General features: G+C 44.3%; 1 protein-coding gene across 2 annotated transcripts in view; it reads left to right on the top strand.

Annotated features, from left to right (window-relative positions):
- Positions 1-23241, top strand: part of STX12 (syntaxin 12) — a 37689-nt gene extending 14448 nt beyond the window's left edge. The window contains exons 3-9 of one of the 2 annotated variants that reach the window (XM_002716116.6): positions 1668-1767; positions 8287-8424; positions 10483-10526; positions 13342-13447; positions 17570-17642; positions 19378-19460; positions 21360-23241. In XM_002716116.6, coding sequence (XP_002716162.1) covers positions 1668-1767; positions 8287-8424; positions 10483-10526; positions 13342-13447; positions 17570-17642; positions 19378-19460; positions 21360-21455 — 640 coding nt within the window. In that variant the 3' untranslated portion in view covers positions 21456-23241. Of the gene's footprint in view, positions 1-1667; positions 1768-8286; positions 8425-10482; positions 10527-13341; positions 13448-17569; positions 17643-19377; positions 19461-20976; positions 21331-21359 lie in introns of those variants that run through there. The other variant, XM_051856792.3, reaches the window with a different exon arrangement.
- Positions 23242-25782: the final 2541 nt, after the last annotated feature.

The following is a 25782-nucleotide window of genomic DNA, read 5'->3' as shown; positions in this document are numbered from 1 at the left end:
TTATATTACATATTCTTCCTTCTCTGGTTTCCTTCCCTCTCTACTCCTTATGTAATTTTAAACTACGTAGGGCTTCTTTGTTTTGGAGGGAAGAACCACAAAGTCAAGCATAAAGAGCAGATAGGGAGCCAAGGATAAAGCCGAGAAAGAAGCAGCTTTAAGCTAGGAAATGAGCGTAGGTCTTAGGAGATTGTCCTCTAGGGTAGGTGGGAAGCGATGCCTTTTTTTTTTTTTTTTTTTTTTTTTTTTTTTTTAAGATTTATTTTTATTTTTTTGAAAGGCAGAGTTACAGAGAGAGGGAAAGACAGAGAGATCTTCCATCCTCTGGTTCACTCCCCAAATAGCCACAATGGCCACAGCTGGGCCAGACCCAAGCCAGGAGCCAGAAGCTTCTTCCAGGTCTCGACTATGTGGATGGTAGGGGCCCAGGACTCCAGCTGCGTTGTGCTGGTTTCCCAGGTGCATTAGCAGGGAGCTGGTTTGGAAGTGGAGCAGCTGGGACTTGAACTGGCACCCATATGGGATGCTGGCGCTGTAAGTGGTGACTTAACTTGGTACACCACAACGCCAGCCACTCCTTCCCCTTTTTTTTGAAGCATTGCTTTTAACTTTTTTTTTTTTTTGACAGGCAGAGTGGACAGTGAGAGAGAAAGACAGAGAGAAAGGTCTTCCTTTTGCCGTTGGTTCACCCTCCAATGGCCGCCACGGCTGGCGCGCTGCAGCCGGCGCACCGCGCTGATCCGAAAGCAGGAGCCAGGTGCTTCTCCTGGTCTCCCATGGGGTGCAGTGCCCAAGCACTTGGGCCATCCTCCACTGCCTTCCCGGGCCACAGCAGAGAGCTGGCCTGGAAGAGGGGCAACCGGGACAGAATCCGGCGCCGGCGCCGCAAGGCGGAGGATTAGCCTAGTGAGCCACGGCGCCGGCCTGAAGCATTGCTTTTGATAAACATTTTATTCAGCCATCTGTGCCTGGATTCTGGTCAGTGGACTAAGACAAACATTAGCTATGCAGAAGTCCTGGGCAATTCACTGTGAGAGTTTTATGAGAGAGTTTAGTGGATTGAAATGGTCAGGTAAGACTTAGGTATAGGTAGCATTTACTTTATATATATATATATATATATATATATATATATATATATTTTAAGATTTATTTATTATTTGAAAGGCATAGTTACAGAGAGGCAGAGAGAGAGAGGTCTTCCATCTGCTGGTTCACTCCCCAAATGAGCACCATGGCCGGAGCTGGGCCAATCTGAAGCCAGGGGTTAAGGAGCTTTTTTCTGGGTTTCCCACGTGGGTTCAGGGGCCCAAGAGCTTGTGTCTACTTCTGCTTTCCCAGGTTGTAGCAGAGAGCTGAATTGGAAGTGGAGCAGCCGGGACTTGAACCTGGTGCCCATATGGGATGCAGACGGTGGCTTTACTTGCTACGCCACAGTGCTGGCCCCTTTTTTCTTTTTTTTTTTTTTTTTTAATTAGAACTGCTAATGTACTTTTCTTTTCTCCCCAAGAGTTAAAATTTCCAATCTGTGCTTCCTTCAGTAGGTGTCAGTGAGGCAGGTTCTTTCTGCTCAGTGATGTGAAGATGCCTTGAAGTGGGTTTACAGGGATAATATTTCTGAGCACCAAGAAATGACAACATCCTGAAACAGATCTTTTCTCTCCTAGGCAACAGTTACAACACTCCACCAATCAGCTGGCCAAGGAAACAAATGAATTGCTGAAGGAATTGGGATCCTTGCCCCTTCCCTTATCTGCTTCAGAACAGGTTGGTACTTCCTGTTTTGCTTATTCAGTAGGCAGGCAGTATGTGAAACAAACGCAGTTTGGCCCCAAGTGCTAGATGGCCCTCCTCTGAACCTGTTTCCTTACCCGTAAAGTGGGGGATATGTGACCATTGTGCTGATACAGAGAAAGTGTACACTTAGTATAGCAAAGTGTCTGGCATGTGTAGGTACTCCACATGTGGTGGCTGCTGCTGTTATTAATAATCTGTTATCAATGTTTTAATCAAATGGGTTTAATGGAGGAGGGATCTCTATGTGTATCTTTCTGGAGTTGGTTAGCAGTTTTATGTTTGGAGGCTTGGTCCTAGTTTGTTTTGTACCCAGTATCTATAATTTTTTTTCATATTTTGCAGTCATATTCACATCCCATCATGATTCATTTATAGATCTCAGGCTAAGGAAATGCTCAGGGGAAACGTTTTCTCTGTTGTTGTGTTTTTTGTTTTGTTTTTTAAGGTTTATTTATTTGAAAGAGTGAGAGCAAGAGGGAGAAACAGAAAGAGATCTTCTGTCTGCTGGTTCACTCCCCAAATGGCCACAATCGCAGGGGCTGGGCCAGGCCAAAGCCAGGAGCCTGGAACTCCCTCAGAGTTTCCCACCTGAGTAGCAGGGGCCCAAGCACTTGTGCCACCCCCTGCTGCTTTCCCAGGTGCATTGCAGGGAGCTGGATCAGAAGCAGAGCAAACAGGATTCCATACCCGCTGCACCACAACACTGGCCCCAAGAATACCTTCAAGCCACTTTGCTCAGTGGTCATTTCAGTCGTTTAAAAACACAATTTTATTGATGTTCATTGTTCCTTTAACAATGTCATGACTTTTCTTCATGCTTTCCTGAAGTCATTTGTGGCCTCTCCTTCGCTGTGGCTGACTCATTTACCTGTACCATGGCCTTCTCAAATCCTTCCTCTTCCAGGAAGACTGCCTTCACCTATGTTAGCCCATTATGATTCTGCTTTGCTTTCAGCTTCCATACCATTCACTGGGGGCACTTAATTTGCACTGCTTTTCATTATTGGATGTTTTAAATGATGATACCCTGTCCCTGATGACTCTGAAGACAAAGCCTTCTGAATTGTTTTTCAAACTGTGGGTTGTAACTATAGAACAGGATATCATTTCAGTGTGTTGTGGTCAGCATTTTAAAAAATTGAAATAGAGTAGAAAAACCAGAATGTGTACCATAAATAGGGCAAATATTATTACATGAAATTTTTTAAAAAGATTTATTTTCTTTATTTGAAAGGCAGAGTTACAGAGAAAGAGGGAGGGAGAGGCAGAGACATATCTTCCATCCGTTGGTTTGTTTCCCGATGGCCTCAATGGCTAGAGCTGGTCTAGACCAAAGCCAGGAGCTTCTTCTGGGTCTCCCACATTGGTGCATGGGCCCAAGCACACTTGGGCTATCTTCCAGTGTATTAACAGGGAGCTGGATTGGAAGTGGAACAGCTAGTACTTGAACCGGTGCCCATACGAGATGCCAGTGTTGCAGGCAGTGACTTTACCCACTATGCCACAATGCCAGCTATACATGAAATTTTTATTTTATGCATATATGTGCATATGGTACCAGGTCATAAAGTCAAATTTATACTGTAGATTTTTTTCTATTTCTGTCATAAAAGTTTGAAAAGTACTGGTTTGTCCTATTTAATGTAGCATATGTTCAGTCAGGAGTTTTGGTGCCCTCTTGTTCAAAAGAAAGGAGGGAAGACTGCATGCTTTGTCATCCCGCTGCAAAGTAGTTATAAAAAAGGACAGGTATGTCGCATAAGACACTGCTTGGGACCCCTGCATACCCTATCAGAGCTACTGTTTTCAAGTCTGGGCTGGGGCTCCTGACTCCAGCTTCCTGCTAAAGCATGCTCTGGGAGGCAGCAGGTGATGACTCAAATAGTTACGTCCCTGCCACTTGCATGGGATTGAGTTCCTGGCTCCAGGCTTTGGCGTGACCAAGCCTAGCTCTGATGTTGTGTCATATAGGGAATGAACCAGCACATGGGAGATCTCTTTCTCTCTCTCTCTGCCTATCAAATTAAATTAAATTAATTCATTTTTAAAAATATAAAAATTGTGAAAACCCTAATTGATCTTGGCTAAAAAAATAAAGTCATCTTGCTGTAATCACTTTTTAGTTATCCATCTGTGAGTGTTTTAGATGTTATTCATGCTGACTTCATTTAGGAGCCAGTTCCTGCTTGCCATCCAGCATCCCCAGACAGCTCTCAAATTACCCCTTTCTTCTTCTCAGCTATACACTTAAGCAATGTGCACTTTTTTCATAGTAATAAAAAAGGAGTCTATGGGTCTGGTGCAGACAGAATATTCAAAGTGCTTAAGGGTTAAATAGTAGCCTAAGCGAAATATAAATAGAAAGTTAAATTTGCTACCAAAAGTTTCTCATCTAACGTATTCTAAAGGCAAGCAGAAATTATTTTTGGATTATGCATGCCATTGTTCCCATCCATTAGTTTGGATCATTACGCACACAAAATAGATCCACAAATTACCCTCTCTGGTGAAATACAACTCCTTGATTCCTTTTTGCCTGTTGGCTGAGTGCCCTTTTTTCTTTCTACTCTTGTCATCTAGTTAATCTTAGCCCCATAACCCATCTTTTTATGACTATCTTATACACAAACCATAACTCCTACTTTCAGTTTTTTTCCATGTTTACTTGCCATCACTAGTGATTTAACTGCCAAATCCAGTGGCCTTTTTTGAATGTTTATTTACTTTTCTTCAGTTTCCTTTGACCCTCTTGCACATCCTGTCTCTACCGCAAGTTCCTTTCCATGATTCTCTTTCCTTCTTCCCCAGTTCTGGCAACCCCCAGATCTCAGCCCTCTTCCCTGAGGCTGTCACCTCCTAGAAGTGAGCCTCCCCCAGGGCTCGGCCGTTGGTTGTGCACTTTTCTCCTGCTGTGCTTCCTCCCTCAGGAGTCCTATGTACGTTCAGATTTCCCTGTCACCCCTAGGATTATGGTCCCTAGATCTTTTTCCAGCCTCGTGCCCTAGCCTAAGTTTTGGTCCATTTGGCCAGTTTGTGTTCTGACATCTCCTCCTGAATATACTGCCTTCAAATAAATTTCACATATTGTACTGAATTCCTCATGCTTCACCCAAAACTCTTAAGTAAGCTAATTGACAGTATTTATTGTCATAAAAAAGTTTGTGCCTTTTGACCAAAATTTCCCCATTCATGCAAATTTGTCCTAAGGTGGAAGTAGAAAATCTGAGAGAAAATAACAACTGTTTACTTTAGATGCAAATGTCCTGGGTTTACACTCCAACTTTGCCATTTACTGAGAGATCCTGGGCAAATTGTGTACCGCTCTGTGCTTTGATTTTCTGATTGGTAAGATAGGAGCTATAACAGGACCTAATTTATAGATTGTTATGAAATTAAGTGAGTTGTTTTATGTGACAGTATTGGTACATGGTGAGCACTGTATAAATATTAGCTATTAAAATGGCTCACTTCAGGTTTATTTGAAATAGTTAAAAACTGGAAAGTGTCTAAAAGAAATGTTTACATAAAATTTACTTAATCAGGGCTGGTGCTGTGGCATAGCAGGTAAAGCTGCTACTTACAGTGCTAGCATCCCCACATGGGTGCTGATTCAAGACCCGGGTGCTCCACTTCCAATCCAGTTCTCTGCTATGGCCTGTTAAAGCAGGGGAAGATGGCCCAAGTCCTTAGGCCCCTGTACCCACATGGGAGACCTGGAAGAAGTTCCTGGCTCCTGGCTTCAGATAAGCGCAGCTCTGGCCATTGTGGCCAACTGGGGAGTGAACCAGCGGATGGAAGACCTCTCTCTCTTTCTCTCTCTCTCTCTCTCTCTCTCTCTCTCTCTCTTTCTCTGCCTTTCCTCCTCTCTCTGTGTAACTCTGACTTTCAAATAAATCTTAAAAAAAATTTACCTGATCAACTTGATGAATATAGATAACATCAAAGATCATAATGGAAAATATTTATAATAAAATATTTAAAAGATAATTTTGGGATGGAGAGCTTGGGAAATGATGTCTCCCTCCTCCTTATTGTTATAATGTTTATTATTTTTTAAAGATTTATTTATTTATTTGAAAGAGTTATACAGAGAGAAAGAGAGGCAAGAAGAGAGAGATTTTCCATTCAGTGGTTCACTCCCGAGTTGGCCGCAGTGGCTGGAATTGCACCCATCTGAAGCCAGGAGCCACGAGCTTCTTCCATGTCTCCCACGTGGGTGCAGGGGCTCAAGGACTTGGGCCATCCTCCACAGCTTTCCCAGGCCATAGCAGAGAGCAGGATCAGAAGTGGCACAGCTGGGTCTCAAACCAGTGCCCATATGGGATGTCAGCACTGCAGGTGGCAGCTTTATCCGCTACGCCACAGCACCGGCCCCATATAATATTGTTTATTTAAAGTTAAAAATCCTAGAAAAAGGAAAAAAAGTTCATCACCCAAACTTGCTTTCAGTATTATCATTCTTTTTGGTTTGAAATTTGAGTTGTTCTTGACTTTATCCCTCTTCTCCTACCACAGTGGCTAAGTCATAATGTTTCTTAAACTCATTTCATTTTTATTTTTTTAGACTTTTATTTATTTATTTGACAGGTAGAATTACAGACAGAGAGACAGAAAGGTCTTCCTTTTGTTGGTTCACTCCCCAATGGCCGCAACGGCTGGAACTACACCTATCCGAAGCTAGGAGCCAGGTGCCTCCTCCTGGTCTCCCATGTGGGTGCAGGGCCCAAGCACTTGGGCCATCCTCCACTGCCTTTCCAGGCCACAGCAGAGAGCTGGACTGGAAGAGGAGCAACTGGGACTAGAACCTGGCGCCATATTGGATGCTGGCACCACAGGCAGAGGATTAACCTAGTGCACCACGGCGCTGGCCCCTGTAACTCTGCCTTTCAAATAAAAATTTTATTTATTTATTTTATTTGAAAGGCAGAGTTACAGAGAGAGAGGGAGAGACAGGGAAATCCTCCATCTGCTGGCCCAATCCCCAAATGGCCGCATGGCCAGCACTGGGGCCAGGCTGAAGCCAGAAGCTTCCTCCAGGCTTCCTATGATGATAGCAGGGGTCTGAGCACTTGGGCCACTTTCCACTGCTTTTCCCCGGCCCTTAGCAGGGAGCTGGATTGGAAGTGGAGCAGCCGGGACACAAACCAATGCCCATTTGGGATACCAGCATTGCAAGCAGTGGTCCTACCCAGTATGCCACAACACTGGCCCCTAAGTTACCATTTTGTACCCATCAAGCTCCCTTAGAAATCTTCATTGCCTTTAAAATCAGCCCCTTCCCTGCTTTTCCAGTATATCTTTTAGCCACTCATGAATAAACCTTTGGTTCTAGCTACACTGTGTCCCTGTAAAAACCTCTAGATTTCTGCCGCTGTGCCTTTGCTCACTGTCTTCTCATGCTTCCACAAGCTTACCCCTTCCTTGAGCTTTTCATGCCCTTTTTCCATCAATGTCCACCTCCTCTTGAGGCCTTTTTTGGCCACTTAATTTCTTACTGATTCTTGCCTCTAAACTCCTGTGGCATTTACTGGATATAGCAATTACTAATAATGACTTGACTTGCCTGTCTACATCCTTTATCTAAAAATAGGTGTTAAAGTATTTGAAGTCGGGGTGAGCTTTTACTTCTGTTTTTTGGCACAGGGTGAGTGCCCTATGTGTGTGTGTGTGTGTGTGTGTTTTTTTAATAATTTTTTTTTTTAATTTGACAGATAGAGTTAGTGAGAGGTAGAGACAGAGAGAGAAGTCTTCCTTCTGTTGGTTCACCCCCCAAATGACTGCCATGACCGGCTCTGCGCCGATCAGGAGCCAGGTGCTTCCTCCTGGTCTCCCACGCGGGTACAGGGCCCAAGCACTTGGGCCATCCTCCACTGCCTTCCCGGCCACAGCAGAGCTGGACTGGAAGAGGAGCAACCAGGACTAGAACCCGACACCATATGGGATGCTGGCACCACAGGCGGAGGATTAGCCAAGTGAGCCACGGCGTCAGCCCCCTATGTGTGTTTTTTGAGAAACAGAAGCAGCCAGCTTAGTAATGTAGTCTGTATTGTGCAGGCATTGTAGCTTAATAGGTTAAGCCATCCCTTGGGACACCTATATTCCATATCAGAGTGCCAGTTTGGGTCCCAGCTCTGCTTCTGATCTGGTTTCCTGCTAATGTGCCTGTGATGGCCCAAATGTTTGGGTTCTTGCTGTGTATGTGGCAGACCTGGATGGAGTTCCTCACTCCTGGCTGCAGCCCGGCCCAGCCTTGGCTGTTGTGACCATTTGGGGAGTAAACCAGTGGATGGAAGATCTATGTCTCTGTCGCTCTTCCTCTCTCTGTCTGTAATCTGCCTTTCAAATAAATAAAAACATCTTTAGGGGGCGGGAAAAAGATGAGTCCACTTCTTGATTTTTCTAGTTGAAAATCTCTGTTGCTTTGAATGGGAACTAAAACAGATGATTCTAGGTTAATAGGAAATTTCTCGTTCTTGCTTCATTTCCTAGCGCCAGCAGAAACTTCAGAAGGAACGCCTCATGAATGACTTCTCTGCAGCCTTAAACAGTTTCCAGGCTGTGCAGAGAAGGGTATCGGAAAAGGAGAAGGAGAGCATTGCCAGAGCAAGAGCTGGATCGCGGCTGTCTGTGAGTGGGCTCCCCGAGGGCGTCGCGCTTACCCTTCTGATGCCGTACCAGAACTTGACAACAGCCAGTTACATTGTTTTATCTTACACTTCGGAATTTTTATCATTGTATGATTTTTAAAACATCATATATTTATCATTCAGAAAACATTGGTTCCAAGATATGCAAGTCTTCTAGATGTTGACACATTTTATATACAAATTAAATGGAAAAACTCGTGACTGTGAGTTTCAGCAGAAAACTTTAAGTACTGGGAAATGCTTCATAGTGGTAGATACGGGTTTTCCAAAAATCTGTTTTTTTCTGTGTTTGTTTTTACTTGCCACCACTCTGTTGTGTTCTTAGAAGTGGGAGGCTCACATTGTTGATTTTCAAGTATTTGCCATCTGAAATGTTTATATGTATATATCAAAAAGCATACAAAAGTTTTATAAACATTTTTGCCAAGTTTTTAATTAAACTATATTACATAAGTAAAAATGGTGTTCCCTAAAATAAGTGGCTGTAGTTCAGCCTGCAACTCAATTACTCAAGTGCTTTTCTTGGAAGTAAATGTATTTCTGTATGAAGCTGAAGTACTTCATATGTACTTCCCATTTCATCATACAGACTATTAAAAAGATGTGTTTTGAGAGGTCAAGATTAATTGTTTATATATAAGGCTTCATTAAGGACAAGTTGACTTTTTTTTTCCTGTGAGAATATGGTGATGAGTAATGCCAGTGTAGTCTGATGCCACGGCCCTGAGCCATTTTATCCACTCGCTCCATGAGTACAAATGTCAACCTGCAGGAACACGGCAAATAAACACATGCGTATCATTTTAAATAAAGCTCAAGTAAATGAAAAGGTACTCAGCTTCCTTAGTAATCGTAGAATTTCAGATGGAAACCACAGTGAGCCTGAGATACAGTGAGGGTAGTTGTGGATATGATACACCAGGAACCTTCCTATCTGGCCAGTAATGGTGTAAATTGGAACAACCCTCTGGGCACTATTTTAACTATATCTATAGAATACGTGCGTGCCTTATGACCTAGCACTTCCACCCTAGGGAAACCTAACAAGGTGTACCAGAGTGTACAGTAATGTTCATAGCAGCATGATTTGTAGTAGTTCAAAATTGGAAGCATGCAGATGTCAATCAACAGTAGAAGGGATCAACACTCTGTGACACTCCTGCACCAAGTTATCATAGAGGAAAGAAAATGAATGAACCGTGGCTGCATTCAGCATCAGGCATGCGACTGGCAGCCTCTGGAGTGATGCAAATGAAGCGTGAAAGAAAGCAAACAGCAGAGCTCCACTTAGGTGAAGTTCAGACACAGGCAAAATTATATGGAACAGAGATATATGTTACTGTTTTGAAAATGCAAGGAAATGATTTTCTCAGTCACAAAGTCAGGATCATTTTACTGATGGGGGAGAGGGGATATAATTGGAGAGAGCACTTAAGTGGGTTTCTAGGACATTTTCACTGTTTCTTGATCTGGGGAGGAAGGGCAAAATCAAACAACCCCATAGTGTTGTTCTGGGTGGGTAACATTTTTGGATTTCTTTCATTTTGGATTGTCCTATATTGCCATTATAGGAAGATAAAATGGAAATTGATTTATCTTTAACATTTCTTAGTTTGTTTTTAAATTACAGAATAATATGTGTATTAATCTGATTTTTGGAGTGAGTTTGCCACTATAATACCTAATATGCTATATTTATGAAGAAAATATTTACATTTTCTTAAAATTTGTTTTCTTGAAAGATTTAAACCCTTTCCTTACCTGCCTTCCCCCTTTCCTCCCATTTTTAAAAAGGGTTGTTGTTGCGCTTGTCCATGTTCTTCATACTATTTAGTGTGGTTTCTGGTCTAGGTCCAAAGTGGAAGGCAAAATTGCTTTTAACCTTTTTCTTAGTTAAGACAGATTGCCAGAGTCCTGTGTCATCATACAGATGCTGTTGGAGCCAAGGGCTATGTCACACTGTAGCTAAAGAAACCCTTGTTTTTGGTGTCTGTGACATATTTCTGAATAATGTCAATTAATGCCATCTGTTTTCTAGGCGGAAGAGAGGCAAAGAGAGGAGCAGCTTGTCTCGTTTGACAGGTAAAATAATTATTGATACAACCTGCTGGATAATTGTGATGGGAGCCTATATCTTTATAATTTTTTTTAAAGATTTATCTGCTGGGGCCGGCGCTGTGGCAAAGCGGGTAAAGCTGCTGCCTGCAGTGCTGGAATCCCATATGGGTACTGGTTCCAGTCCCGGCTGCTTCACTTCCAATCCAACTCTCTGCTATGGCCTGGGAAATGAGTACAAGATGGCCCAAGTCCTTGGGCCCCTGCACCCATATGGGAAGACCCAGAAAGCTCCTGGCTCCTGACTGCTGGCTTCAGATCAGCACAGCTCTGGCTATTGCTGCCAACTGGGGAGTGAACCAGCGGATAGAAGACGTCTCTCTCTCTGCCTCCCCTTCTCTCTTTGTGTGACTCTGACTTTCAAATAAATAAATAAATCTTTTTTTAAAAAAAATTTACCTATTTAACTGAAAGAGTTATAGGGAGAGAGAGAGAAGTCTTCCATCTGCTGGTTCACTCCCAAAATGGCTGCAAGGGCTGGGCCATGCCGAAGCCAGGAGCCAGGAGCTCCATCCCGGTCTTCCATGTGGATTCAGGGGCCCAAGGACTTGGGCCATTTTATGCTGCCTTCTCAAGTGCATCAGCAGGGAGCTGGATCAGAAGTGGGGCAGCCAGGTCTCAAACCAGCGGCCATATGGGATGCTGGTGCTGCGGGTGGCAACTTTACCCGCTACACCACAGTGCTGGCCAATATATCTCTATACTTATTTTTTGACTTGAAAAATAATCAATGAGTAGGGCCAGCATTGTGACACAGTGTGTTAAGCCACTGCTTGTGACACCTGCATTTCATATCAGTGTGCCAGTTCCAATCCTGGCTGCTCTGCTTCTGATCCAGCTTCTGGTTAATGTGCTGGGAAGGCAGTGGAGGATTGTTGAGGTGGATTCATTTCTGAGAGGAAGAGTGTGGTGGGGGCAAGAGGCGTGGAGTCACCACACAGACCCCGGGAGTCAGGTGAAAGCAGGCCTGAGGCAAGCAGCCCACAGACTCGTTTATTTCAGTTGCTACAGCTGCTTATATAGCCAAGGCAGCCAATCCCGTCAAGGGGCAGTCTATGCCCTAACCAATCACAGCCTGTTGCCAGGCAGTTTCCAAAGCCATCCAGTCACAGCCTGTTGCCAGTCAGGCACTGTTGTCATGTGGTTTCCGAAGCCATCCAATCACGACCTGTTGTCAGTCAGTTTCTGTTGTCAGTGGCCATCTTGGTATGACCTTTTCACCTTCTCATTCCACCACATATGTCAGTGGCCATCTTGACATGACCTTCTCACTTTCTCATTCCACCACAGAGGATGGCCCAAGTACTTAGGTCCCTCCCACCAATGTGGAGACCAGGATGGAGTTCTTGGCTCCTGGCTTCTGCCTGGCCCAAACCTGGGTATTGCAGCCATCTGAGGAGTGAACCAATGGATGGAAGATCTGTCACTCTACCTTTCAAACAAACAAACAAATAAATCTTAAAAGGGAAATGAGGCCGGTGCCGCGGCTCACTAGGCTAATCCTCCGCCTTGCGGCGCCGGCACCAGGTTCTAGTCCCAGTCGGGGCGCTGGATTCTGTCCCGGTTGCCCCTCTTCCAGGCCAGCTCTCTGCTGTGGCCAGGGAGTGCAGTGGAGGATGGCCCAAGTGCTTGGGCCCTGCACCCCATGGGAGACCTGGCTCCTGCCATTGGATCAGTGTGGTGCGCCGGCCACAGCACGCCAGCCGCGGCGGCCATTGGAGGGTGAACCAACGGCAAAGGAAGACCTTTCTCTCTGTCTCTCTCTCACTGTCCACTCTGCCTGTCAAAAAATAAAAATAAAAACAAACAAACAAAAAAAGGGAAATGAGTAAAAAAGGAGGACAAAATAAAAGAGATCTGTGGTGGGTAATTGATAATCCACATAATAAAAGGTCAAACCATAGGTTCTTGTAAGATATTTGAATTATGACAGGAATAATGTCAAGGTGAATAAAAAATTCCAAGAAACCCTTGATGTCTGTGTGTTTGGGAGAGACCTTGACTCATTAGGAATAGGTATGAACCCACACGTCTACGGATCATTTTACCTCTAATTCAGAGTTGCATTCCTCGGAGTTCTTGGGTATCTGCTTACTCACCTCTAAATTAGCACAGCTCATCTTCTAGGAATATTAAGAGGAAAAGCAGACAATTTGTATCTGAAGGAGTTATCTTTTCTTAACTTCCCTAAGCTAATCCCTTAGACATATTTGTGACATTAGTTTAGAACTTAATATGCTGAATTTTATCATAGATCTCTATCCATCACCCTACATGATGTTCTCGAGTTCCACGGAGGTCTGGGGGACTCTCTTATCAACTTCGCATCTCCAGCACATGGAGGCTGTTCTGTAATACTGTGGCCAAGAAGGATGGTTCATCCATATGTTGGGAAAATGCACAACAGTGGATTTCAAGGTGTTTTGGGCCTACTATAATAGGAAGCATGCCTTCAGTGAGTTCACATTGCTTTCCTTGTCTGGCAAATCCTAGCAAGACTTTAGAGTATACCCTTCAATGGAACCAGCCAGGAATCCCAACCCTCGTAATTCCACTTCATCTCAGCTTTGCCTATGGAAGCTGACACTCTGTTTCCTTGGAGCCTATTACCAGCTCTTTGCCTCTTGATATGAAGAGTGTGGCCCTCCAGGACTTCGTGTTGATATCAGAGGAGTTGTAACCCTGGAAATGAGTCTGGAGAGGCTTTGCTGGCAATGGCAGTATTGTAGATAGGTGTTGTCACAGCTTGAGCAGAGGACTCAGTGTATCTGTCTCCCTGTAGCCATGAGGAGTGGAACCAGATGCAGAGCCAAGAGGACGAGGCGGCCATCACCGAGCAGGACCTGGAGCTTATTAAAGAGAGGGAGACAGCAATTCGGCAGCTGGAGGTAAGAGCCAAGTTGTGTTTCCTGTTTGACCGTCTGCAGCTATCTGGATTTAGTACACTTGAATTTTTTCCCAGTTACTATGAAAAATATGAAATGAGGCGTGTATGAGTTTTGTATATTGTCTGTTTCAGTGTTAACAATGGTGAGTTTAAACCATTGTCAGGATATAGGCCTTGGTGCTCAGGAGTACCCGAATTGTTTCCTCAGTCACGTGGTCTCCTTGAGAAAGACACAAGAAGAACAGAGCAAGGGAAACAAATATTTTACTGCTCACTGGGACTGCACAAATCCACTTATGTGCATGTATTTTATGGTAGTAAATGATAAAATAGACAATATTGTAAAAAAAGAAGGCAATATGAACTGAACATGCTACCTGGGAAGCAGCAAGATCACCCAAGCCCAAACAGCCTAGAGGAGAAGCTGACATGCTGGTACGGACAAATTCTGCATGCACTAGCCCTAAATTGAGCCTAAACTGGGCCTTACGACAAAGCCTATGAGTGCCTCCCAGCAACAACAATTTTAAAGATTTATTTATGTATTTAAGGAGAGCAAGAGGGAGAGACAGAAAAAGATGTTCCATCTGCTGGTTTGCTCTCCAAATGGCTGCAATGGCTGAAGCTGGGCTCATTTGAAGGCAGAAGCCAAGAGCTTCTTCTGGGTCTCCCACTGGAGTACAGGGGCCCAAGCACTTTGGCCATCTTCTACTGCTTTTCCAGGCCATAGTAGAGAGCTGGATCATAAATGGAGCAGCCGGGACTCGAACCAGCGCCCATATGGGATGCTGGCACCGCAGATGGAAGCTTAGCCTACTAGGCCACAGCACTGGCCCCGACAATTAAATCTTATGACATACTTTTTTTTTTTTCTCTCTCTCTTTTTTTAAATATTTATTTATTTACTTACTTGAAAGAGTTATACAGCGAGAGGAGAGCCAGAGAGAGAGAGAGAGAGAGAGGTCTTTCATCTGATGGTTCACTCCCCAATTGGCCGCAGTGGCTGGAGCTGTGCCGATCTGAAGCCAGGAGCCAGGAGCTTCCTCCACGACTCCCACGTGGGTGCAGGGGCCCAAAGACTTGGGCCATCCTCTACTGCTTTCTCAGGCCGTAGCAGAGAGCTAGATCAGAAGTGGAGCAGCCGGGGCTGGAACCAGTGCCCATATGGAATGTTGGCACTGCAGGCAGCAGCTTTACCCACTACGCCACAGCACCGGCCCTTTTTTGCTCTTTAACTCAGTTTCTTTTCTGTTTATGTGGCTTCTCTTTTGCTTTAAGGCACTAAGGGGGGCTGGCATGTGGCATATCGGGTTACACCACCACCTAAGGTGTTGGCATGCCATATAGGCAGGTCCCAGCTACTCCACTTCGGATCTAGATCCCTGCTAATGCACCTGGGAAAGCAGTGAAAGATGGCCTGAGGGCTTAGGCTCCTACACCCATATGGGAGACCCAGAAGAAACTCCTAGCTCCTGGCTTCATCCTGGCTGAGCTCTGCCCATAGTGGCCATTTCGTGAGTGAATCAGTGGATGGGAGATCTCTCACTGTCTCTCTCTGTAACTCTATCTTTCAAATAAATAAATAAATCTTAAAAAAAAATTCAAGTTTGGGCCGGCGCCGCGGCTCACTAGGCTAATCCTCCGCCTAGCGGCGCCGGCACACCGGGTTCTAGTCCCGGTCGGGGCGCCGGATTCTGTCCCGGTTGCCCCTCTTCCAGGCCAGCCCTCTGCTGTGGCCAGGGAGTGCAGTGGAGGATGGCCCAGGTGCTTGGGCCCTGCACCCCATGGGAGACCAGGAAAAGCACCTGGCTCCTGGCTCCTGCCATCGGATCAGCGCGGTGCGCCGGCCGTAGCGCGCCGGCCGCGGCGGCCATTGGAGGGTGAACCAACGGCAAAGGAAGACCTTTCTCTCTGTCTCTCTCTCTCACTGTCCACTCTGCCTGTCAAAAAAAAAAAAAAAAAAAAAAAAATTCAAGTTTGGCTATATATATAGCAAATAACTTCTTTAAAAAAGGCACTCACATGCTACCTCTTTCACAAGGTCTTCTGCACACCCTTCTATACACTATTTGTTAGCCATTTCCTATGTAATCCCTTTCTTATTTATCTGTACTTATTGCATACACACTCCCATGCCACTTAGCCATACGTATCCACAGCAACTTGCAGACTGCCCCAACTATAAAAGAATCTTAGCACAGGTTTGAGATGCTAGTTATGATTCCAGTCACCCTTTGTTTTTTGTTTTTGACAGATAGAGTTAGACACAGAGAGAGAGACAGAAAGAAAGGTTTTGGTCTTCCTTCTGCTGGTTCACCCCCTAAATGGCTGCCACGTCCGGAGCTACGCCGATCCGAAGCCAGGAGCCAGGTGCTTCCTCCTGATCTCCCATGCGGGTGCAGGGCTCAAGCACCTGGGCCATCCTCCACTGCCTTCCTGGGCCACAGCAGAGAGCTGGTCTGGTTACCCTTTGAACCTAGGAGTTCTTCTGATGGACATCAGTATGTGCTACTCAAATGCACATCTCAAAATTCTGTAGTGCCATGCCCTATCTGGGCAAACCCCCCCCCCCTTTTTTTTTTTGGTTAAGATTTATTTTTATGTTTGAAAGGCAGAGATACAGAGAGAAGGAAAGAGAGAGAGCAAATTATCTTCCATCCACTGGTTCACTGCCCAAATGGCCATAACAGCCAGGGCTGGGCCAGGCCAAAGCCAGGAGCCAGGAGCTACTTCTGGGTCTCCCATGTGGGTATAGGGGCCCAGTACTTGGGCTATCTTCCACTGCTTTCTCAGGTGCATTAGCAGGGAGCTGGATTGGAAGTGGAGCAGTTGGGACTCGAAACCGCACTCAAATGGGATATGGCATTGCAGGTAGAGGCTTAACCTTCTATTTTTCTCCTGTTTCAAACACTGCGTTACATAATTTTACCTGCCCAAACAGACAATTTACAAATATTCGGTCAATAAACTGCTAACATCCATAAAAAGGTAGCTTTGTTACCTTCCTCTGTCAGAGTAGCAGCCTTCCAAAAAGGGTGTTTGCCATTCACCCTGGAACTGCCATCCGCAAACTGAGCGTCTCTTAGTCAATCAGTTGAGAACTATTTATAGGAAATGTCCAAGTGACAATGTAGAGTTCAGTAGCTCCTCACAGGGTTCTACAGTCAGTCCAGGGGGCAGAGAGACTACCTGTGGGGGTATCTCCTCCTTGCAGTCCCAGGCAACATGGTCCTCTGTAAGCTGTCTAAGCTCCCTGGTGCAAAGTCCCAGTACGTTGTTGCTGGGAGGCACTCATAGGCTTTGTTGTAAGGCCCAGTTTAGGCTCAATTTAGGGCTAGTGCATGCAGAATTTGTCCGTACCAGCATGTCAGCTTCTCCTCTAGGCTGTTTGGGCTGGGTGATCTTGCTGCTTCCCAGGTAGCATGTTCAGTTCGTGTTGCCTTCTTTTTTTACAATATTAGGTGGGTAGTGATAGATCATTTTCTATTTGTGGAAAAAGCATCATTTATAGATTAAAAACACAGAGGAGTGGGTATTATGGCATGGTTAGGTTAAGCCCAGCTTGGAATGCCTGTGAGTGCCTCCCAGCGACAACATACTGGGACTTCGTACCTCTGTTTACAGAGGATCATGCTACGTAGGGAATGCAAGGAGGAGATAGCCACAAGCAGGAAGCCCCTCTGCCCCTTGGACTGGCTGTAGAACTATGTGAAGAGCTACTGGGCTCATCCCATGTCAGAGTACCTGGAATCAAGTTCTACTTCCATTTTGATCCAGCTTCTGCTAATGCATACCCTGGGAAGCAGCAGAGATGCCTTGAGTGCCTGGATTCCTGCCACCCACCTGGGAGACCTAGATGGCATTCCTGGCTCATGGCTTCAGTCTGGCCCAGCCTGGCTGTTGTGGGTATTTGGGCACTGAACCAGCAGATGGAAAATCAATCTCAATCAATCTCTCTCTCTCTCTTTCTCTCTCTCTCCCTCTGCCTTTCAAATTAAAAAGCAATAAAACAAAAAAGAAAACACATGTATTATGTTAACAGCCAAAACTTTAGGTAAGTAGAAGAAATAAATCTGCTAACGTGTTGCTTAATGGTAGTTAATAGTTTTTTTGTCTTTCTTAGGCAGATATTTTGGATGTCAATCAGATATTTAAAGATTTGGCCATGATGATCCATGACCAGGGTGACCTGATTGGTATGTATTATTGGCACTTTTAACCTTGAGGTGAGTTGATAGTGTTTGGTGCAACAAGTAAGACATGTCAGCTATAGAATTAAAGTTTAGAAAAGTTATTTAAAGATTTTTCATCTATTTATTTATTTATTTTTGACAAGTAGAGTTAGACAGTGAGAGAGAGAGACAGAGAGAGTTATAGACAGTGAGAGAGACACAGAGAGAAAGGTCTTTCTTCCGTTGGTTCACTCCCCAAATGGCCGCCATGGCCAGCGCTGCGCCGATCTGAAGCCAGGAGTCTGCTGCTTCCTCCCGGTCTCCCATGCGGATACAGGGACCCAAGCACTTGTGCCCTTCCAGGCCACAGCAGAGAGCTGGACTGGGAGAGGAGCAACTGGAACTAGTACCCGGCGCCCCAACCAGGACTAGAACCTGGGGTACTGGTGCCACAGGCGGAGGATTAGCCAAGTGAGCCATGGCACTGGCCTTAAATTTTTTTTTTTTTTTTAAAGATTTATTTATTTATTTGAAAGTCAGAGTTACACAGAGGAGAGGCAGAGGGAGAGACAGGTCTTCCATTCACTGCTGCACTGATGAGGAGCCAGGAGCTTCCTCTGGGTCTCCCACACAGGTGCAGGGGCCCAAGGACTTGGGCCATCTTCTACTGCTTTCCCAGGCCACAACAGAGAGCTGGATTGGAAGTGAAGCAGCCGGGACTTGAACCGGTACCCATATGGGATGCCAGCACTGCAGGCAGTAGCCTAACCCACTACGCCACTGTGCCAGCCCCATAAAGATTTTTAAAATTCATTGTGCTAGCAGTTTTCTTATGTTATCAATGTAGAAGTTAAAGTGAGGTTTCCATGAAACCTCATTTACTTGCCAAAGCCTCTTGGTAAATCTCTATTTAATAGCTACTAGCTTCCCAACTTTTATCTCCAGAAACTTGCACAATTACTCTTTTTTAAGCTTTTTATATGGAAATAATTTCAAGTTCATAAAAAGCTGTAAAAATAAAAATACTGCAAGGAACTCCTTTTAACCTTTACTTAGGTTTACTTTTTGTTAACATTCTATGTCATTTGCTTTTTTTTTTTTGACAGGCAGAGTGGACAGTGAGAGAGAGAGACAGAGAGAAAGGTCTTCCTTTTGCCGTTGGTTCACCCTCCAATGGCCGCCGCGGGTGGTGCGCTGCGGCCAGCGCACCGTGCTGATCCGAAGGCAGGAGCCAGGTGCTTCTCCTGGTCTCCCATGGGGTGCAGGGCCCAAGCACTTGGGCCATCCTCCACTGCACTCCCTGGCCACAGCAGAGAGCTGGCCTGGAAGAGGGGCAACCGGGACAGAATCCGGTGCCCTGACCGGAACTAGAACCCGGTGTGCCAGCGCCGCAAGGCGGAGGATCAGCCTAGTGAGCCGCGGCGCCGGCCGTCATTTGCTTTTTGATGTACTCTGTGTGTGTGTGTGTGTTTGCGTGCACACGGGCATATGCACGTACAAGTGAGAGCAAGACAGAGACAGAGAGAATGTATTCATATATACATAATTTTTCCTGAAGCATTTATGGATGAGTCCCTTGTCCCTAAATACTTCAGTGTTTATTTCTAAGAATAGGGCTATATTCTTATCCAGGTAGTAACTTCTGATTTCTTAACTGGGATAGTAATGAAACAGGAACCCATAACATCAGAAGTAGGTTCAGTTTTTAGCCTTGACACATCTGGGTGTGCTAAAATATGCATCATCCTTCTCTTTGCAGACAGCATAGAAGCCAATGTGGAAAGTTCAGAGGTGCACGTTGAAAGAGCAACTGATCAGTTACAGCGAGCTGCTTACTATCAGGTAAAAGCAAGAACCAAAGAAAGTCACTGTACTGCAGACTTCATGGGCCACCACAGTGCACTGACTCTGAGCACAGCCCAGCTTTTTGCTTAGGCTGAAGCTGGAGACAAGCAGTCATACTTGCAGGTCCAGTCCCAAGTATTTCCTTTGCAGGGAGATCTACAAAATGTCATCAGACCATGAATAAACATATACAGAAACCTCAGAGCTGCAAAACTAATAACCCCATAAGCTAGCATGAAACCTAGAATATAAATGGTGTAAGGCTAATCTTACATCCTAATCAGCTGAGATGTGCTTCCATTAGGATAGGAAGAAGTACAGTTAAAGCAGGGTTTCACAGGATTTATGTTGACTGTTGGCACAGAAGATGGACACAGACCACTTCAACTGTTATTTATATCTGAATAAGTAGAGCTTAGTCATACTGGAACTGTTCCTGCAAAGTAAAGTTCTACTTACTAGTTGAAACTGGTTTTATGATTTATCTGGGTCTCTATCTCAGTGTGAAAATACCGTGAACGTGAGGTCCTTCTCCTTTCCTCTCAGTTTGGTTTTCATGGCTTTTTGGAAGTCGTGTTTTAGTCATTTTCCATGTTCTTAGACTACCTGTTCTTAAAGAAATTGTGTTCAATAATAATTTTACCTTTATAAACTACATGATGTCTTTAGTGTCTAATGGTAAGGAATAATTTTATATACATCCACTTGGTATTATATGATGTGAGGATTTAGTTATATTTATGAAAAAATTGTATTAACAAAGATGCTTATATAAAACATTAAGTGAGAAAAAATCAAACATCATACAGTATGTATGCAAATGACAGTATGCATAGATAAAAGATCAGGAGTTACAATCAAAACATCAACAGTTTGATCTATGGGTGATTATTTTTCTGCTTGCCTTTTTTTTCCCAATGCATATTAAATTTTATAATAGGTATAAACTTACTAAAATACATATGACAAATATTATTATTTTTTCAAGATTTATCTGTTTGAAAGGCAGAGTTACAGAGTGTCAGGGAGAGACACAGAGAGAGAACTCTTCATCCATTTGTTCACTCTCCAAATGGCTGAAACTGAAGCCAAAAGCCAGAAGCCTCTTACAAGTCTCCCAATGTGGGTGCAGGGGTCCAAGTACTTGGGCCATCTTCTGCTGCCTTCCCAGGCAAATTAGCAGGGGGCTGGATTGGAAGTGGATCAGTGGGGACTCAAACCAGCACCCATATGGGATGCCAGTGTCAGCAGGTGGCAGCTTTACCTGCTATGCCACAACATTGTCCCCTCCCCCTTTAAAGATTTATTTATTTGAAATGTAGAGTTACAGAGAGGCAGAGGCAGAAAGAGAGAGAGAATGAATGAATGAGTCTTCTGTCCGCTGGTTCACTCCCTAAATGGCCATAATGGCCGGAGCTGGGCTGATCTGAAGCCAGGAGCCATGAGTTTCTTCCAGGTCTCCCACGTGGGTGCAGGGGCCTAAACATTTGGGCCATTTCTGCTGGTTTTCCAGGTGCATTTGCAGGGAGCTGGATTGGAAGTGGAGCAGCCGGGACTTGAACCAGCGCCCATATGGGATGCTGGCACTGCAGGCAGCACCTTTATCCGCTACGCCACAGCTCCAGCCCCAATAGCATTATTTTTATAAATAATTTCTATCATAATAGGTATGTCTCCTTTGCAAAACTGTATTTAAGGACCTAGAATTAAAACTTACACTGCTGCCTAGTGCTAGTGCTGATGACTGTTGAGATTTTGTGAATGTTCTCTGCCTATTTGTGCATGCATAGAGTTAATTTTGTATTACAAGGAGGCAGATTTATGAAGCACTCTTGGAGTCTTAGATATTAAAACTTTTGTTTCATGAGTGTCTTCTTCACATATTTCTTTCCCCAGAAAAAATCTCGCAAGAAGATGTGCATCCTGGTGCTTGTCCTGTCTGTGATTATTGCAGTCTTGATAATTGTTTTCTGGGTAGTGTATGGGAAATGAAGTGTGGTTGCCTCAAAGCCTTCTCCTGCTGAACTGTTTTCAAGGGCAAGTGCTGGTTGGAGTCTTGCCAGAACAAACTGATCACAAGAGGAGTGCACATACCAGAACGTCCTGTAACAATTTAGTTAGAAACTAACTACTAACTAGTCCTTGGAATTAGTGACCCATGGAGACAGTATTTATCAATATATGTATACATTTTATTGGTTTCTCCAATTAGGAATTAATTTATGTGGATTTTGCTTTCTCTTGTATTCTGATTGCCCTGTATCCCAAAAGTTTATTGAAAATTCCATTCTAGGTATTCTTTTTTGACAGGCAACACTACAGACTCGTAATATTGTCTTTTTATGTGTATACAAAATTTACCTTTTTCCTAGCAACTAACATGAATTGCTTTCTGGCGCCCAGCATAATTGGAGTATGTCAGAAACTGTATAATAGGCCAGGAATTTTTATTATTTAATATTTTAATTTGAATTTCTAAGAAGCTTATTCTCTGTTTTGCAAAATTTTGGCACTATATTTAACTGGAAAGTAAAAATTGCACATGTGATTTAAGATTTAATGAAAAGTATCTATTCGAGCTGATCAGTTGTTCGGGTACATGTTCCTAATCTGGGTTTAAAGTTTATTTTCTGCTAGTGTCACCCACAGCAGTTCATCCACTTACACACTAAGCCATTTTGCCCACTTTTTCAAGAGGTTAATTTAATGAACAACACTATAGTCTTGGGGGGGGATCCCCTCACCCACCTGTCTGCATCTAAAGGAAGAATTAGGCATAGCATGCTTTTGGAAAGCAAGTAGGCATTGTTTGGAATGATTTAATTGTTTTGTTGTTATGCACTTGTAGTTCTACATTCCTGGTAAATGATGAATGTTGCTGTCAAAAGCTGCCCCCTACCTTCTAAGGATTCCTGGGCACTTGACAGCAGGGAGATTTTGAAAGCTATACTGAAGTTGGTTTAAAACAGTCCTGTGAACCTGTGATAAAGCAAAGCAAAGGTTCATTTTTGTAAATAATAATAGTTTGGAATAGTGATGTTAGACTTACCCTAATTTATGAACAAGAGATTAATCTCTCCTTGCATAGTTTAGACAAAATATGTTTCAATAAAAAAGATTGCTGTCTTGTAATATAAATGTTGTTCACTTCCCTTTTTCACAGGCCTAGAACAAGTTAAAGGGAACATAATCTGTTTAGGCTCTTAAATATGAATGGGGCCAACAGTTTTGGTTCATCCTTTACTCAGTTAGAGGATTTGGCCACCCTGGGTATATTTATATTCCTTTTTGTCATTTCTCTTAATGTCACTTAATCTTGTACTAAGCTAATGTGAACGGTGGGAAAACAAGGGCCCAGATGCCTAAGTTTCTTTGCACTCTTGCACCATTCCACCTACTTAATACGAATAAACATTTTAAAAGCTTTTGTAGTTAAGTTTTTATGAGTCTGCACCCTAATGAGGGTAGGTATTAGATAATGTGCTGTTGTGAAATAAATTAAGATTTGGCAAGAAGACTGGAGACCAGGTGAGGGTTGCATTGGCAGTGGAACAGGTGTTGCTGCCTTTCCTTGGACGACAGGACAGAGCTGTTGAGGTGGCGAGGTAGCCCAGGCAGCAGCTTCAGAGGCGATTCCCTGATGCTCTGGTCACCGCCCTTTCGGATCCACATTTCGGTTGGACTTGGATACATCATTTGTAACATTCATGAAAGAAAAAAAAAGTTTTTTGAAAAAATATTTGAATTCGGGTAAAATAAAGTGTTCGTAGTTCTGTAATACCGTGTGGTCCAGTTGTGGTTGTACTGTGGCCGGGAGAGCAGATAGGAGCTTGGCCTAGAATTCATGGTAGTTGCCAAAGAGATGCCAGGTGATTCTAACAGCCTGTGCTCAGAAGCCTTCATCTCCTCCTTGATTATCTTTGTGAGGACTGTGTTCTAGGAGAGTGGCTCCTAACTATGGCTTCACATCAGACATTTTTTTGTTTAAAGGTGTATTTATTTGAAAGTCAATTACAGAGAGAGGGGGAGAGACAGCGATCTCCCATCTGCTTGTTCACTCCCCAGACGGCCGTAACAGCCAGTGCTGGGCTAGATGGAAGCCAGGAACCAGGAGCTTTATCTGGGCCTCATATGTGGGTTCAGGGGCCCAAACTTTTGGGCCATCTTCTGCTGCTTTCCCAGGCTATTAGCAGGGAGCTGGATTTGGAAGTGAAGCAGCTGGGACACGAGCTGACTCCCATATGGGATGCCGGTATCGGAAGTGGCAGCTCTACCTGCTGTGTCACAACGTTGGCCCCACACATTAGAAATTCTTTTTTTTTTTTTTTTTTTGACAGGTAGAGTTATAGACAGTGAGAGAGAGAGAGAGACGGAGAGAAAGGTCTTCCTTTTTCCGTTGGTTCACCCCCCCAGATGGCTGCTACAGCTGGCACTGTGCCAATCTGAAGCCGGGAGCCAGGTGCTTCCTTCTGGTCTCCCATGCGGGTGCAGGGCCCAAGCACTTGGGCCATCCTCCACTGCACTCCCGGGCCACAGCAGAGAGCTGGACTGGAAGAGGAGCAACTGGGACTAAAACCCGGCTCCAATATGGGATGCCAGTGCCGCAGGCAGAGGATTAACCAAGTGAGCCATGGCGCCGGCCCCTAGAAATTCTTAAAAATACTGTTACCTTGATCCCTGCAGCCCAAGATTGTAATTTAGTCTGGAGTAGAGCTTGGGCATAGGGATTTTGTTAAAGCTCCAGGTAATTCTTAAGTTGCAAACATGAGAACCACAGGTTTGGAGGTCAAAAACCAGACTGGCATGCTAAAGACTTGGAGAATCTTAGCTTTGCCATAAACTCGCTGAGAGTTATTTGGACAAATTACATAATCCAAAGGCTCCAAATTTTCTCAATAGCTCTTTCCATCTATAAAAATCTGATTATAAGGACCACAGGGAGTTGGTCTAAATGTACAAATTATATGCCTGTGTCTGTATTCCTTCCCTGTTCTTCATTTATAGAATGTTCTAGGAATACTGGATAGATCTAACATTCTCTCATCAAAGAGATGAAAGCTGTATTACTGTGTAGGGTGACATAGAAATGTCCTTTTGGCCACTTCATTTGGGAATGTTCTAGAACAAGAATTTGCTAGATGCTAGACTGATGCTTCCAAGGCAAATGTGTATGCATTGCTAAGGAGTGGGATTAGAAGTCACCCCCCCACTTCAGTGCAGTCTAGCTCTTAAAGTAAACTTACAGTGCCTTGGGGCCAGCGCTATGGCAAAATGGGTTAAAGCCCCACCGGCATCTCATATGGGTGCCTGTTTGAGTCCCGGCTGCTCCTCTTCCGATCCAGCTCTCTGCTATGGTCTGGGAAAGCAGTGGAAGATGGCCCAAGTCTTTGGGCCCTGCACCCGCGTTGGGGACCTGGAAGAAGTTCCTGGCTCCTAGCTTTGGATCAACTCAGCTCTGGTTGTTGCAGTCATTTGGGGAGTGAACCAGCAGAATGGAAGACCTCTCTCTCTGGCTCTACCTCTCTTTCAAATAAATAATTCTTTAAAAAACAAAAAAACAAAAACAAAACACTGCCTTACCATTGGGCAAAATGAAAATACCTTTCAGTCTAAAGAAACTAGAACACTCATTCAGTTTTTATTTCTATTGAGACCGACCTCAGTCATGGGATGCACTGTTCGCTTTTGGTCAATAAGTGCAGCGCTGAGCCAACTCAGCTCTCCAGTCCATTCTATTCCCGAAAGGTAGCAGTCGCCTGCTGCTTCCCTGTTTTTCCAATCCTGTGTACTGTGTCCCTAGCCTTCAAAGGAGTTTGCAATATTACTTTCCAGAACCACAAAATACAACTACTTTAAAAGCTCCATTTAACCTGAGAATGGAGATTTTGATTCCCAGCCCCTAATTCTACATCAGTCCAACTGATGTAGTCCATTTTGATACTTTGCCAACATAAAATTTGATTGACATGTATCACTTAAAAAAAAGATTATTTATTTATTTGTAAGTCAGAGAGACAAAAAGATCTTTCATCCTCTGGTTCACCCCCCAGATTCCTCAATTGCCAGGACTGAGCCAGGCTGAAGACAGGAGTGTCATCCGGGTCTCCCATGTGGGTGCAGGGTCCCAAACACCTGGGCCATCTGCTGCTTTCCTAGACCATTAGCCGGGAGCTGCATTGGAAGTGAAGCAGCCAGCAGCTCAGGTGGTGGCTTTACCTGCTACGCCACAACACTTGCTCCTAGCACTTTAAATTTTTAAAGAATAAACTTGAAACAATACACACTGTTATGCTGGACTTTGGTTAAGCACCAAGTTTTT

This window comes from Oryctolagus cuniculus, chromosome 7 (genome assembly GCF_051225735.1).
Source record: "Oryctolagus cuniculus isolate XC-2025 breed Fujian yellow rabbit chromosome 7, ASM5122573v1, whole genome shotgun sequence".
NCBI classification, from domain to species: domain Eukaryota; kingdom Metazoa; phylum Chordata; class Mammalia; order Lagomorpha; family Leporidae; genus Oryctolagus; species Oryctolagus cuniculus.
This window is presented reverse-complemented; position numbering and strand designations above follow the sequence as displayed.